The sequence below is a fragment of the Ammospiza caudacuta genome, chromosome 2 (genome assembly GCF_027887145.1).
Source record: "Ammospiza caudacuta isolate bAmmCau1 chromosome 2, bAmmCau1.pri, whole genome shotgun sequence".
Lineage (NCBI taxonomy): Eukaryota > Metazoa > Chordata > Aves > Passeriformes > Passerellidae > Ammospiza > Ammospiza caudacuta.
This window is the reverse complement of record NC_080594.1, coordinates 96,468,269-96,483,254: the sequence shown is the minus strand read 5'-3', so window position 1 is coordinate 96,483,254 and position 14,986 is coordinate 96,468,269. Positions and strand designations below refer to the sequence as shown.

Sequence of the window (14,986 nt, the reverse complement as noted above, 5' to 3'; positions counted from 1 at the left end):
ACCAAAATCCACCTCCCACCTGAAGAAAGCAGAACTCTTTCAAGCTGCTGTATTGAGTGTGATCTGACCAGGGAAGGAAAACAACTCCAGTAGTAACCTAAGGTTGTTGCTTAAAGGATGCACATGTTAAACTGATAAAATGTAAGGTTCTTGTTCACAATATAGTCTTTCTAAAAAACACTGTTCAATAGCACTGAGGAAAGGGCTCATAACAGCTTGTTTATAGGTGAATCATAGAGGTGCTGTACTGTGTGGTGTGCTCACTGCATTGTGGCTCCTCACAGGCAGAACTGGCTTCAATCAGCCACATCTCTCAGGATTTTAGAATAAGTCCTTTGTAATGCTGACCCAGAAGCTGATTTTATGTATCAAAGGATTGCAGAATGCTTTTGGTTGGAAAGGTCCTTAAAGATCACTCAGTTCCAAACCCTTGCTATGGGATGGAACTTCCTCCACTAGACCAGGTTGCTCAGAACCCCATCCAGGTGTTCTTGGCCTAGAACATTTCCAGGGGTGGGATATCCACAACTCTTCTGGGTCTATGTACCTGCTTCAGGGCCTCACCACCCTTACAGTAAAGAACTTCTTCCTAATATCTAATCTAAACCTGCTGTCTACCAGTATAAAACCATTCCTCTTTTCCTAACACTACATACCATTGTGAAGTCCAAAGATGTCAGAGCAAATCTGACTAGTTTCAGTTAGTTCTTTAGGCTCTTCTGGACAGTAAAAAAGCCAAGCTCACTCACAACTATCTAAAGTTTGGAATTTTTTAGAATTAAAAAATAATACATTAAACATTTACATTATTTTGGCTCTATTAAAAAAAAAAAAAAAAAACAGAAAGGGTAGATTTTTTGCGAAAATTCAAAATACTTAAATACTTTTATGACTTTCTAGAAGTCACAAAAATTTGACAGAAATATTTCCAAAAATATAATATTGATACTTTGGTTAAAACTTTGTAATTTCTACAAAGCTTTTTTGCTTTTGAGATTCTTCTTCCCAGAATTTAAGTTACTGTAGAACAGAGGGAAGTATAAACATGTACACACATAGCACAGCAAATTCAAAAAGTGAAACCATGTAGCTTTTATATTCTTGTCCATATATTGGGGCAAAAATCACTCCATAATTTTTTAAGCATGTTCAAAAAGCTACATGTGTGGATGATAAATATAATTAATCTTGATGAGATGTATGTCATTTTAATGAAAATGAAGTTTTATCCTAAGCAAAAGGATTTTTTTTCCCTGTGGACAAAGAGAAATTAGAACAGCTGTAAAATATTTTGAAAATACCTCTGTGCTGAATTGTATTATACGTAACAACTAAATCTTGAGAAAAAAAATAGCAATGTGAAGATCATGCTATTAGTGCAGTGTTAATGTAGTAATTCAGCATTATGTTAAGTTCTTGAGGTTTCTTTTGGCCTGAAAAAAATCAATGTCCAAAAGAAACGACTTTACCGTAGAGTACAGATTGGCTTCAGTCACATTAAAATGCAGTTTTCAAGTATGTCCCAGGTAAAGCAGAATGCTTATAATCAAAATTAATCTCACTCTTTTGACTAACAGAAGTGCAAACTTGCACTGTTGTGGTGACCTGCAGCTGAGATACAGTTTTTACACATGCTTTTCACCCAGAATGTCAATAAAATACAGTGGTGCCAAAGGCACACTTTTAAATAATATCTGGCACAGGGATATTTTAAGCAAAAAATAAATTTATCAGGTACATCCCTTTCATTCAGTGTCTGCCCTGAAATTCAGTAAGAGGTGGCTGAGGCAATCCTGACATGCACGGCTTATGTTTTAGTGAACATGAGTGTAATTATTCAGAACTAAAGCTAAATGGCATAAAACAATCACTAGTAAATGGCTCTGTAACCTTTGGGCCTTGGCACCTGCCATGGATGTGGATTTAGTTCTGTGATTGCCAGGCTCTTGGCCAGCAGCTGGAAATTTCACTTTCAGATGGGCTGTTCAGGAGGAGGTTCCAGCATTGTGCCAAGGAGTCAAGAATGCCAGAGACTGGTCTTTAGCTTCCCCACAGTTTGTCTTTGCAAGAGAGAAGGTTTTTTCTCCTTGGAGATTTTCAGTGCATGGCTAGGCAAGGCCCTGGGCAACCTGCTCTGTGTCCAGGTGCTGGGCTGGGCCAGAGACCTCCAGCCCTCCCTTCTAACCAAAGCCTTACCACCCATCTGTGATTTGATTAAGTGATTTGATCCCTTAATCCCTCTATGCCCAAATTGTTGTCTGGTAAATGAAGGTGATGCTGCTTTTCAGCCCCAGAACAGTGCTTGAATCACAATCCACTGCCAGCTGCAAGATTGTTCTCCTTGGGAGTGGTGCACAGGAGGAATTGCACATCAGTAGAACCCTAAGTTTTTTCCCAAGGTGATAAAGAGTTCCTTGGGGCATTTTCTTTAGTGGCAAACACTGAGTAATTCACCAGGTTTTCTCCAGTGCAGTTCTGCAGCAGCAGTCCTGCAGAACTCCACAGCAGTCCTGCATTCACCTAGAAGTCCTGCAGGACTCTGGCTCATGGAAAGCCACAGGTGTCCCAATCCATCCTCATGCAGAATCTCCTCCACCATGCCATAGAGACCCTGGTCCTAGATAGAACATATTAATAAAGGTTCTGCAGAAGAATGGGAATACTGAAGAGGAAATCATTCGTGGAAAGTAACAGGAAAGAAGTAAAATTTAAGGAGGCTTTTTTTTTGTTTGTTTAAGCAGTACAGTAGAAATGCAAATCTTGATACTTACTTCTTAAGCAGTTCTCATTTGTTTTGGGTTTTCTTAATGTATGTAACACCAGGGATATTCGGGTCCGGCTGGATTTCCTGGACGGAAAGGAGAAAAGGGAGACTCTTTACACGTAACTACAAAAGGTAGAGTGAAAATTCTTATCACCTGTATTTTTCCTATTATTTGTAGTATTAATGAAAGATTGGTCTCACAATGGAATGTCTTCTTTAGGCACCAAAGGGATCCGAGGAGACCCTGGGCTGCCTGGAAGCAGAGGTGAGGATGGTTTCCCAGGCAGAGATGGACTGGATGGTTTACCAGGACAGCCTGGCCTTCCGGTAAGCAGCAAATACAGCAAACACACCAGACCCAGCTACTCATGCACTTAATTCTGAGGAGTTGTGATCACCAGCCTGTCCTTCTCTCACAGATAATGACGCAGAACTAGACTGGGTTTGCTGGTTATTGATAAATTAAGCATCAGGTTTACTCTCAAGGATTTTTAGAAAAATCTTTCACTTTCATTTCCATTTTACTTAAACAACAAGTGGTAGTGTATGGTTCATTAGTAACTCCTTCAGTATAGTCTGAGATTCTTTGTGACTGAATTTTTATAACTTTGCTACAACTGTGTTGAAGAAAAGCAAAATTACTACAATTTTATGTTCTTAAAATGTACATTATGTCATCGTTTTGCTTGATAGCAATTCACCTAACTAACTGTAGCTGTCTAGAAATTACACATGTAGTCTTTGTTCATTTTTTTAACTTCCTTCTATAGGCAAAATTAAATACCTTGCAAGAAGAATTCCTGTGGCCATCATAAATGATGTTTTGAACCACTGGGACACTCATAGATCATATTTGAAGATGGGCAAGAGCTATATTAGGCACTCTAGACCACAGTACTTTTCCTACCAGTGAAGATGATACTTTATATTGCTTCTGAAGATAGAAAAGCATTCTCTAATTATGTTTGTAAAATGTTGATTCAGTAGTGTAGAAATGTCACTGGAAGTGCAGACAGAGAAAAAAATCTTTTGGGTGCATTTTTATGTCAGCTTTTCTCAGAAGTAAATGCCACAATGGAACATCTCTAACAATGCTTTTTGTCTCCCCAAATCAACTTAGAGCTTTTCAGGAAGGACCAGGAGCCCCTCCACAACACTGATTTGTATTGCCCAAGTGCTTTTCATGGGCCAACATTTTTAGGGGAATGTTCCCTCAAGAAGCACTTCTCTAATGCCCTTACAGCCATGTGGTCTACATTAAAGTCAGGTTATTTCAAAAATACTTTACTTTCAGTGTTGATTAAAACAGCTGGGATACAACACTTGAGAAATTACTGCCTATAAAATGTTGTTCATGAGAGCAGTTCAACTGTTTGAGTTGTTTCTCAGCAGAGTCAGGAGTGACCACCTCTGTTCACTTCCCACAGGGTGATTCTCTCAGAGGTTTCCCTGGTGATCCTGGTTATCCAGGTGAATTGGGCCCAAAGGGCTTTCCAGGAGAAGCAGGCCCGCCAGGTGAAGGATTTCCTGGTCCAAAAGGCTTCCGGGGTCCTCCAGGTGACCAAGGACAAGCTGGAAGCCCAGGATCTCCAGGTCTGCCTGGTCTGCCAGGGGAGCCTGGCCAACTAGGTAAGAGACACAACTCTGTCCTACATCAGAGCCATGGGAAATCAGCTCTGAGTTCTGTGCAGCATTTATCCAGCACACTGTTGAAAAGGAACAGCTTGGTGGGGGTTATGTGGGGTAAAAGGAAATGCTGGTATTGTCCAGAAAGCTTAAAAAAGGAGATACTTCAGAAGTCCAGCAGTTTCATGTCAAGTTTTGAAATAACATGAATTAATGTGTTAGTGCCAGCAAGTAACATTTTTCAGGTTTCAAGCAGTTGGAGGCAATGGAGCAATGTGCTGCCATTGGAAATCCCACAGGTGGTTTTCTCTGATTTTTCCCATCCAACATAATCTTTTAATTTACCACAGAAAATCATGTTTCCACTCTTCAGAGCTCCTCATAGCATTTCTGCAGCTTTTCAAGTCCCTTCCCCGCTAGCAATGCCTGGGCTGAATTCAGAAGTGCTCCAGCTCAGAGTTTTATTCCTCCACTTTGAGAAGCCTGGCAGAATATTAAAGCTAAAGCAAGCATATGTCAGCCTTACATAGTGCATGGGACAGCCTCCTAACATGGACAGGATAGGTTTTAGGCCTGGATCTAATCAATGTGTGGATAGTGTGGATAGTGGATTTGTGTGGTATGTGTGCATAATACATAAGAGAATACATTATCTGCTGATTTTATAGGCATTTTGGTTAGAATTGAGAACATTTTTGTCTTTTTGCAATTTTGCTCTTTTAGATAATAACTGTGTTTTATAATTCTTTGTTCACAGACTGTGGGCAGGTCATTGAAGACTTTCCTAGAGGAGATGCAACTGAACCAATATGGTCAGGTACTGTACATATACATGGCTTGAATATCTTTGTAGTATTATGCTGCTTTAATGGGTTGATACTTTCTTCTGATGACTGCTTTGGATGCTCTTGGCTGTAAATTGTTTGAACTTTAGGTCACAAATAACTATGCATATACTTGATGTAGCTCTAAACAGAATAATCAAATTGAACATTTTCCAAAATTATTGCACTTTTGGCTCTATTCAGAAATTTTTTATTTCATCACTCTTGAGTGTTTATTGTGTGATTACTGTGCAGTCTAGAAAAACAGTGCCAGAAATTAGGTGCCCAAGAAAATTTTAGCAATTTTTTGGAAGAAGAACCTTGAGTGAAGATTTTCAGTCAAATGTGACATATGAGAAAAAACCCTTAGATTTTTACCAAAATTAACTTGATTGCTTCATGGGTATAAACCACCCATAGGGAAACAAGGCATTTATCTTATTCTGAAAAATGCAGTAGTCTGGACTACCCTTTCTGTGCTGGTACAACTGGACCTGCCACCGTAACCCCTGTAAAACAGGCAGAAGAGCAGCTCTTGGAGTGGAGATCAGCTTGAGTGCTCCCCTGAAAATGCCACACATAGCAAACTTTTTTTTTAATGAAAAATAAAATGTCTTTTCAAATTAGGAGTTTGCTTGTTAATTTCCTTCACCTGTTTTAATGAAACTGTCTTGACTGCAGGCCCAGAGACATGGAGAGACAGTATAGGAGCACATATAGTGTGACTAACTTGGTTTTTTTGTTTGCAGGTGCAGGCTGTGTAAGGCCACCAAAGGGATCCGAAGGAAGGCCAGGATTGCCAGGAGCCACAGGTAATGTTTTGCCTTTGCCCATATTGGGTTTCCTACATACACTGCATTTGAAGGATATCTTGCCATATCAGTTATAACTGAGCGTTAGCAGACAGCAAGTTTTAGAAATTACTTTGGAACACAGCATGAACCTGACCCTGCCAGAGAGATCTAAGCAGTGAGCAGCCCAGGTGACTTCACATTCCTGAACTAAGCCTGCCTTTGCTAATGAGTGTCAGCCACAAAGCAGAAGGCAGAAAGGACAGCCTGTTTGCTATTCTCCACATGCAAGTAAGAGTATACAGAGTCTACAGGTTTGGTGCTAGAGAGTGTACTGAGCTCTCAGAGCTGACTGCACACCTCACAAGGCAAATCCTGTCCTCTGAGAGCAGGGTGATGAAAGTATTTGATGGAGGACTGTGGCAGATCCTTCTCACTGTTCCCCTTCAAGTTCTGTACAGAATTCCCTCAGCAAGTGTGAGTTCCTTCAGCAAGTGTGATCCCAGAGCCTGTGGTGCAGCTCAGTGTCTGGGCCAGGCTGACACAACACAGCTGATCTGTCTGTTTTCACACACACACCTGCCTTGCAGAGCTGGTCCCTCCTAGCCCAGAGGGGCCACCTGGTCATCCTGGGCCTCCCCACCACTGGGGGTTCCCCGCCTCTGAGCTGTGTTTGTTCTCCTTCCAGCAAAAGGCCCTGCAGGGGATTATAAACACCCCTCCTCCTTTAAACACAAAGGGGGAGCTGTGAATGCGACAGTTTCATCAGAGAGAGAGAAGCCAGATAAACTTTCCCAGGAATTGTTCTGGGGAGTTTTGAGAAGGCCGAGAGAATTAAAGAATTAAAACAATCTTGCAGCTGGTGTTTTGAAACAGTTGTTTTCTCATAAGATGTTTACCTGAGGGTGTCTTAATTAGCCAGTGGTGTGACGGGGTGTTGATTAAATGACCAATCAGGCCCACCTGTATTGGAATGGTGTATAAAAGAATGGGATTGTAATAAACTCAGATTTGCCTTCTGAAGAGACCTAGAGTCTATATGACACATCACCCCTGTTCCTGACTCAATAGTGACAAACCTTCTTCCAAGAGGAAGAGGAGGTGAGGACAGAGCCTGAGGGACTGTGTGAGATGGAATTGAGACACATGGGCAGGGTGTGCTGGGTGGTCATAATGACTGACCTTGAAGGGGGAATGTCTGACCAGCACTGATAGTTCCTATGAACTTATGTACTCCCCACCTAAGCAATAAAACTGTTTTTCAATAAATCCTTATCACGAGCTGTAAAGACACTGACAAAAAACATAGCTGGGTCTTTCAGATTTTCGTAAATGTAAAATTCTTGATGCATCTGTTTCTGTGCTTTAGCCAAGTTTAGAGATCTGGAGTATAAATTTTAAGGTCAAGGTCTTTCTTTTTTTTCAGCACAAGGTTTATTAGTATAGATGGATTTATTAATTGATTTATCACAGACTAATGCATCTTAAAAGGAAAAATTTTATCACAGTTGAAAGATTATCTGTGTTTCCTTAGTCCTGGTGCCTAAGTTTGTTGGTAGGATCACGACTTCTTGTTTTCTTTGCAATATTTGTATTTTTTTTCTGAATATGATTTGTTTATTTTTGTTCATATGAACTTGAAGGTTTTTCTTTCAGTGAGTACAGTCAGATTTGTCAGATTTAACTCCCAGCTGTAAGACTGCTGTAGCACAAGTGATGCTGTTTCATGTGTTTTACATTTTCTGTTCTTGGCTAGCTCTTTCACAGATCCTTCTCTGCCTCTGTTAGCTTACATGCTTTAGTAATTTTAAGACTTGTTTTTTTTTAAGACTTGTTTTTCATCCTCTCTCTCCAAAACCTGGGAAGGGCCCCTTGCAGAGCCCAGTGCAGAACTCTGTTTGTGGCTGCCTTTCAGTCAGTTCCAGAGGCAGTTCTGGAACCAGAAGCCTGGGAGGAACAGGACACAGCTTCTTTTTGCCATAGCTGTGTCAGTTGGGTTCTCTGGAGCATCATTGCTACCCACATTGGCCAAACCAACACAAAAGCAGCAGCACCTCCTTTACACCATTTTCATTGTCTGCTTGGAGTGATGGGGTTATCCACAGGATTTCCCACATTCTGCCCAGCCAGCATGGAGCTCCTCTGTAGACAATCAGGACTCTCAGTGTCCTAGGTGCTCACAGCACACAGTGTATCAAGCAAGGAGTTGTCTTTAGAGCCTGCCACCCTCATGTCTTTGTGTTCCTTTGAGATTCCTGGCAACACACAAAAACATCTTGGTTATTCAGGAGTCTCAAAGTCTACACAATTAGTGTTGAATAAAATTTTTAGGCCGTTTTCTGTCTCAAACAACTAAAATATTTGCAAACCAAACATTACATTGCCAAAATAAAAAACTTTTTTCATGCTGCTGTTTGGCACATGTTATCACCAGCTAACATCATGTATTGACTTACTGAAATATATGGTAAGCAGTGGATGTTTTCTTCCTCTGCACCTTCTTTCTCTCACGTGGCTTTTTAATTAGTGCAATATTGAACAGAATTAATGAAAGCCAGTTATTGCAGATGGGAAACAAGACCAATGTGCCATTTGGGTAAGAGGGACATGGGAGTTTTTCATTGAGACCTGAAAACCTAAGATTTTCCTTTTGATTTCTTTCTGAGAAGTTATTTTTCATATAAGGGAGAGAAAAAATTGTCCTGTACAGCACTGAAGAGTCCTGTACAGCACAGTGAAATATTATGCACACTGCATTGGCTGGTTATGTGCACCTTATTTCTCATTATTTAAAATGTTTCCTGCTCCCCTTAACAAATGATAGTTAAAACAACAAATAATCATGGTTAAATAATAAAAATTTCAGAAAACTGAAGTGGAAGAAAGTATCAAAATCCAGGTGATATTTCCCTTGGTTTGTCATAGTCAGGGATGGAGAGAAACTTGCTTTCAGTAATGAATAAATGAGTTGTAATTCATGGTGATGCTAAGCAACAACATTTTAAATGTTAAAGCATGTTGTTGACCTTCAAGCCTGAGCTGGGACCTTATAAAGTTCAAAGTGCTGGGGAGCATAGTGGAACAAAGCATTTCCTAGGAATTATTTTCAAATAACTTTACCAAAAATCTTGATCTTGTAATACAGTGGATTAACAAGACTCATGTAATAAAACTATTGCATGGAAAAAAATATATAATTTTATAAACATAACAAAGGAATGCTACAAAATGCTTGCAGGTTTTGACATGTTAAAAAAAACAGTAATATTTGTCCTTACTGAAATGTCAAATACTGTATCACAAGGAAAGGAGGTATTATTTTAGCTGTTAGGAGAAAAATCAGTATGAACAAGAGGTCAGTGCCTTAAGAACTGGCACACCTTTTTTTTTTTTCAGGGCACATCCTTTCTTTTACTAGGAAATCTCTAGACCTGTAATGTTACAAATATAGTAAGTAGGCTAGTTAATTTGTATTCAGTTTGAAGGATTATTAGATCTAACCTTTAGCCTTACATTTCTGCTTCTTGATTATCTAAGCCAGTCTGCTCTTGTTCTGTGATCAGTTTAGCAGGGAAAGGAAAATTTTTTTCCTCCTACAGCATCTCATCTGTGCCCATTTCTGTGAACACTCTTTTTTGACATTGCCTTTTGACCTTAATCTAAAAGCCTTAATTTACAAAATATTGAAAAGCTCTAAAACTCTGTGAAACCAATTATCTTTACCCTAGGAGTCTCATTAGTCTTTAAGTCAGGTTAATCCATGTTTGTAAAAGCGTTTAATCTAGATTTTTGGTCCATGTTTTGGGATCTTGAATACTTGTAAAGAGCTACTGTATAGCCCCATTAATTATTTTTTAAAGATTTCAGTTTTGCATTCAGAAACACATCATGATAATACTTACTGGTACCTATTTTACATTATATGCACATTTCTGTTTTGTTTGTTCAGATAACACTTTTGTACTTTCTTTTTATATAATTTAGGTGCAAAAGGTGCAAGAGGATTCCCAGGTGATCCAGGTCCAATGGGTTTTCCTGGGCTAAATGGTACACGAGGTGATCCAGGTCGGGAAGGATTCCCAGGTCCTCCAGGTATCTTGAAACAGTTACTCATTCTTTATATACTTTTGACCTTTTTACTGAAGTTACTTAAACACAAATACTTGATTCTAGGTACATTTTCACTTATCTTCCCTTCTACATTGAATCAATAAGCCATTAGACAAAAATATTACTTAAATCCAGAAGTATTTCTTGCAACTTCCATAATCATGAAAAATTTCATGATTTCATAGATGTCAACCTTTTACACTAATTTTATTGTCCAAAATTATAAATGTGATTATAAAAATTCATGAAATTCTCATAAAGAAATTCAATGACAAGATATTTTAGATTCCAAGTGCATTTTACTCATAATAATGATAAAGAAAGGAAGAAAATAATAGTATTAGTACTTCCATTTAATTCTTTAAACATTAGTATAAATTAGCCTCTGTGTATGTCACTGCACACGTGATTCATTCAGTGGCATGCACATACAAGCTGCAGTGGTTGTGTATGTTCGCAAATCATCAGTCAGTCCACGAAGAATTACAGGAATTACCTCCAGAAACTACCACTTCCCTGTGGTTGACCAAGTTTATTTGGTCAGAGAAATGGGTAATGAGTTACTTGGGGTTTTTCTGTACCCCGTTACAGAAGCCATTGATGCAACTTAATTTATGAGCTCTCTGAAAATTTTTTTGAGAGATCTGATTTCAAAGTCCTAAATCCTCAGAGATTCTAAAGTGCTGCAAACTTTCCCAAATCCAGTGCCAGGTGGTGCTTTGCCCTCAGGCAGCACATGGCCTGACAGTGTTCTCTGGACTCATCTACAGCATCTGTAGTAGCAACAGAGAAAGCAAAAGAAGAGCTGGTACATGTCCTGGTGTATCAAGGGACACATCATACAACACAGCTTTGTGCAGTATAGGGCTGTTAGTCATCATACACAAAAGCTCTCATACTTCTCAGTGATTTCTCATGTGCATCTCCTCACAGCACTGACTCCTTCTTCTTCACAACCACCAGCACTTCACAGCCAAAAACCCCAGACCCTCTGGGCCAGCTAACCCACTCTTTTATAGCACTTTTCCTTACTAGTCACAGCTCTGGCCTATCAAGGGCAGGCCTGTTCCTAATCTTTGGTAGTTAGTACAGCTGCAGCTCTTCAGGGGCAAGATTACCTTCTGCACCATCTTTATTTTCTTATATTCTATCCCACCACATAGGGCAGGACCACGAACCTCTGTCTTCCTGGTAAGCTCCACAGAGTGTTCTGATTGCTAAATTAGGGCTCCCAAATGGCTCCCAGGCCACAGGGAGCAATCCCCTGCAGTTTTCCATGCTATCTTTCACCAATGCTTGGGCTTAACTTTCAGTCCAGCTCCAGTTTTCCAGAGCACAAGAAGCCTTTACCTTGTCATTTGTGATGATGGGAACATCATGTTGGTACATCTAGGATTTGAACTCCAACATTTGTAGTGAACTCTGTGATGCCTAGTTCCTGTTTTATTTATAGGTTTCACTGGACCCAGGGGAGACAGAGGCCCAAATGGGCTACCTGGACTGCAGGGACACCCAGGCCTTACAGGAAAATCCGGAGCTCCAGGAGCACCAGGACCGAAGGGCCTTCCTGGTGATGTTTTTGGAGCAGCAGCAGGGCCCCGAGGGGATGTCGGCCTCCCTGGCTTGCCAGGGCTGAAAGGTGCACCAGGAGATCAAGGAGTACCAGGAGCTAGAGGTAACAGCTTCTTCTAATAAAAAAAGGTTTGTCTAAGAGTTGATACAAATGCAGCCAAGTTGTAGGGATGTGTGAGTAGGAAGAGACCGTGTTAGGATGTGTCAGAGGTACTGATGACCTCACTATTAATTCCCAGTGCCTGATGATCTCCCAGTCTTTCCACTTCTGTGGCAGCTGTTGCCAGCATGCCTGGCTCCTCTGAACAGTTTCTAGAGATCCATTGCTTATGTTCAGCTGTCCTTCACACTGTTCTACATGAAATCAACTACAGGAGGATAGCAGAGAACCAGACTTTGCTCATCTTTGTTGCTTTCAGATGTACTGCTAATTTTTTGCCCTGTAGTTAAGGGAATGGTGGTTTTGCTATTATCCTCAATTTTCATTTACATACAGCAATAATACTGAGATTTTTTTTCCCACACCAAAAATGTCTGGATATTGCATGGCTTTGCTGATCAGCACATTGCAGTAGTGCTGAATTTGTCAATTTTAGCTAAGAGGACAGAGAGTTTGGTAACTGCTAATAAGCTATTTTACCTTGACAGTTTTTAGGCACTCACAAATAAGAAAAAGATAGTATTATATACTTATTTATAACTTCAGGGTGTTAATTTTCATTTGTTATGTCACAGACCATAAAAAATATCCTAAAATCCCTGCAGAAACCAGAGTTTCTCCACAAAATCTGATTTTTTCACTCTCTCAACTCTGTGAAGGACTTTCAAAAGCACATGTGGAATTTAGCATACCCTGCTACACAGTTTCAATTGCATTTGAACCCATAATTAAATTTAGGACTGCTGATTACCCCCATTCCCCTGCGTGGAACTGAGAAAGGAGTAGTAATTGTATGACTAGCTCAAAGCAATGTTTATCGCAGGAACTAGTTTTGGATATCCTTCTCATGATTTTTGATGAAAATAAATAAAGAAGAGCATCATCTCAGAGTTATTTGAAGTGAGGAGAGCTAGTTTCACCTGCAGGAGAGCCGCAGAGTGAATGAAAGGGATGAAAGCAGCTCTGTGGTCTTTAACAAGTTTGAGAAAAGGCAGAAAACATCACTAACACCTCTGAAGAGGGAACAAAATCTAATTTTGTTTGAAAAAAATAATATGGTGCGACTTTGCACCCTTTTTGTAAGCATTTTTGTGGAACTAAGTTTTAAATAGTAAAAAATACAGCGAAAATAAAAAGCATTACTAGTTTGTCTGTTCTTGATTTATTTTACAGTTCTGACAGAATGGCTCCAGATAGCATATGAATTTTTCTACAAGTATGAAATTTTAAAATTTTACATTAAATTACTAGGAATTTATTTATACCACCTTTGCCACTTCACTCAGAATAGCAAACTAAAGCCTGTATGCTGTTGTTGAGAAAACCCACTTTAAATGACCACAGTTATAAAGCTCTTTAAACTACAGTCAAGCCAATGGACCTACACTCATGCAAAACCTGAAGAAAGAGAAAGAGATCCACTTGACCTGGATTTTAAATGCCATGTACTATTTGTATGCTGCTGCTTTTCCAATCTGAATGAAAAATGGGCATTATCTTTTTAAAACTTAACACCCTCTTTACTGGTTTATGGTAGAGTCATAATTTTTCACCCAGTGCATGTAGTCAAACTTAGGGCCTTTTTGCTTAGGAATTTATATCAGTCTTACAGAAATGCCTTGTAATGACCTTACATGAAAATTTCTAAACAATAACACAGATCCCACCATCTGTCTTAAATGTTACTTTTCCTGCCTATAAAATTTTAGAAAAGATACATAGCATTATTTCAGTGGTGCAGTCAGCTGCTTGATTCAGTTCTTACTAATACATATGTGACAGGGATATCAGGAATAACAGAATTATTTGGATTAAAATAGAAAGATTGGGATTAAAACTGAAAGAGACCTGCATGTATATCCACATGATGCCAAATCGTTATCATTCATTTGAAATAGTCAGTCAATCTATCTGATGCAAACATTGAGATCATTGGTGGTAACATCAATTATTTTAAATCTAAAGACCAGTCCTTTAATTTGCTTTTCCTGTTCTCATTGAATTTCCAAAGGCAAAACACACCCTGGAAGCCGAGGATGTGCACAGAGGAAATATATAAAAACATGTTCTCTGCATATGATGCTCTCTAACGCATAATTTTGGTCTTTTAGGAGCGGATGGTAGCCCAGGTTCGCCAGGAGCCAAAGGAGATCCAGGGCCACAAGGTCTCCCTGGTTTGATGGGATTACCAGGAACACCAGGAACACGTGGATTCCCAGGTCCACCAGGAAACCGTGGGCCAGATGGTGGCCCTGGCTCTCAAGGACCTCTCGGTGAGGAAGTAGTGCAGTCCTGTGTCATTCCTCTTGATAGTCCTCTGTGGCAGGGCCACTGTAAGGTTTCCACAGCTGAGAGTTAAGTTTGGGGATGATCTTCTCAGGCGGAGCTGCTGCTTTTCTTTCTGTAGCCACCTACCAAGTCAGGCAGACTGGAAAAAGGAAGCCACCAAATTAGTGTAGGCTTATGGAAAAGGGGCTTAATTATTGAATTAAAGAGGAGGGGAAGATCCTGTTGCAAGTGGGCGTGGAACCAAACTGGTAGCGAAGCTGGTTCATGTTGATGAGCTACTTTATCTTTACAATAACTTCTGCAATTCTTTGATGAAAAAAATCCTGATTTTCCCGCTTTGATATGAAGTTGATAGGACAGCAGTTTTCTCCTCTTAGCTACCTTATAGGAAATCATCCTTTTTAATCTCCCTGTTCTCACATTTATACAACAGGTCCACCTGGTGCTAGGGGAGAAGATGGTGAGCAAGGTTTTCCTGGCCCCGTGGGCCTGAAGGGTCTGTCTGGTGACAAAGGTGACATGGGTCACACGGGACTGCCAGGTATACGTGGTGTGACTGGTCCGCCTGGCATAAGTGGAATGGATGGCTTTCCAGGAGATAAAGGTGAGCTCTGAACTGCTGCTTTGAAAGCAGTGCTTGACTAAAGCTTTTCTGTGCAGACATGAACCAGACATATTCTCTGCTGGTCTCCCTCTAGTTAAAACAGTAGAATTAGGATCATGTGCCTAATACATTCCAAAATCACTGCCCGTTTTCCACTGTGTTGGGCTTGGCACAGTGCTAGCTTGTGATATGCAGCCCTATTTAGAAGAGCAATGGCTAGTTTATTCTCATTTTAAAAATTACACA

At 40.0% G+C, this 14,986-nt stretch overlaps 1 protein-coding gene across 1 annotated transcript in view; it reads left to right on the top strand.

Moving 5' to 3' along the window:
• Nucleotides 1–14,986, top strand: part of COL4A2 (collagen type IV alpha 2 chain) — a 146,376-nt gene that overhangs the window by 111,786 nt on the left and 19,604 nt on the right. Inside the window, exons 23-31 of the mRNA XM_058823172.1 lie at nucleotides 2,824–2,896; nucleotides 2,985–3,091; nucleotides 4,192–4,393; nucleotides 5,148–5,207; nucleotides 5,964–6,026; nucleotides 9,990–10,097; nucleotides 11,569–11,790; nucleotides 13,959–14,120; nucleotides 14,570–14,740. Coding sequence (XP_058679155.1) covers nucleotides 2,824–2,896; nucleotides 2,985–3,091; nucleotides 4,192–4,393; nucleotides 5,148–5,207; nucleotides 5,964–6,026; nucleotides 9,990–10,097; nucleotides 11,569–11,790; nucleotides 13,959–14,120; nucleotides 14,570–14,740 — 1,168 coding nt within the window. The remainder of the gene's footprint in view (nucleotides 1–2,823; nucleotides 2,897–2,984; nucleotides 3,092–4,191; nucleotides 4,394–5,147; nucleotides 5,208–5,963; nucleotides 6,027–9,989; nucleotides 10,098–11,568; nucleotides 11,791–13,958; nucleotides 14,121–14,569; nucleotides 14,741–14,986) is intronic.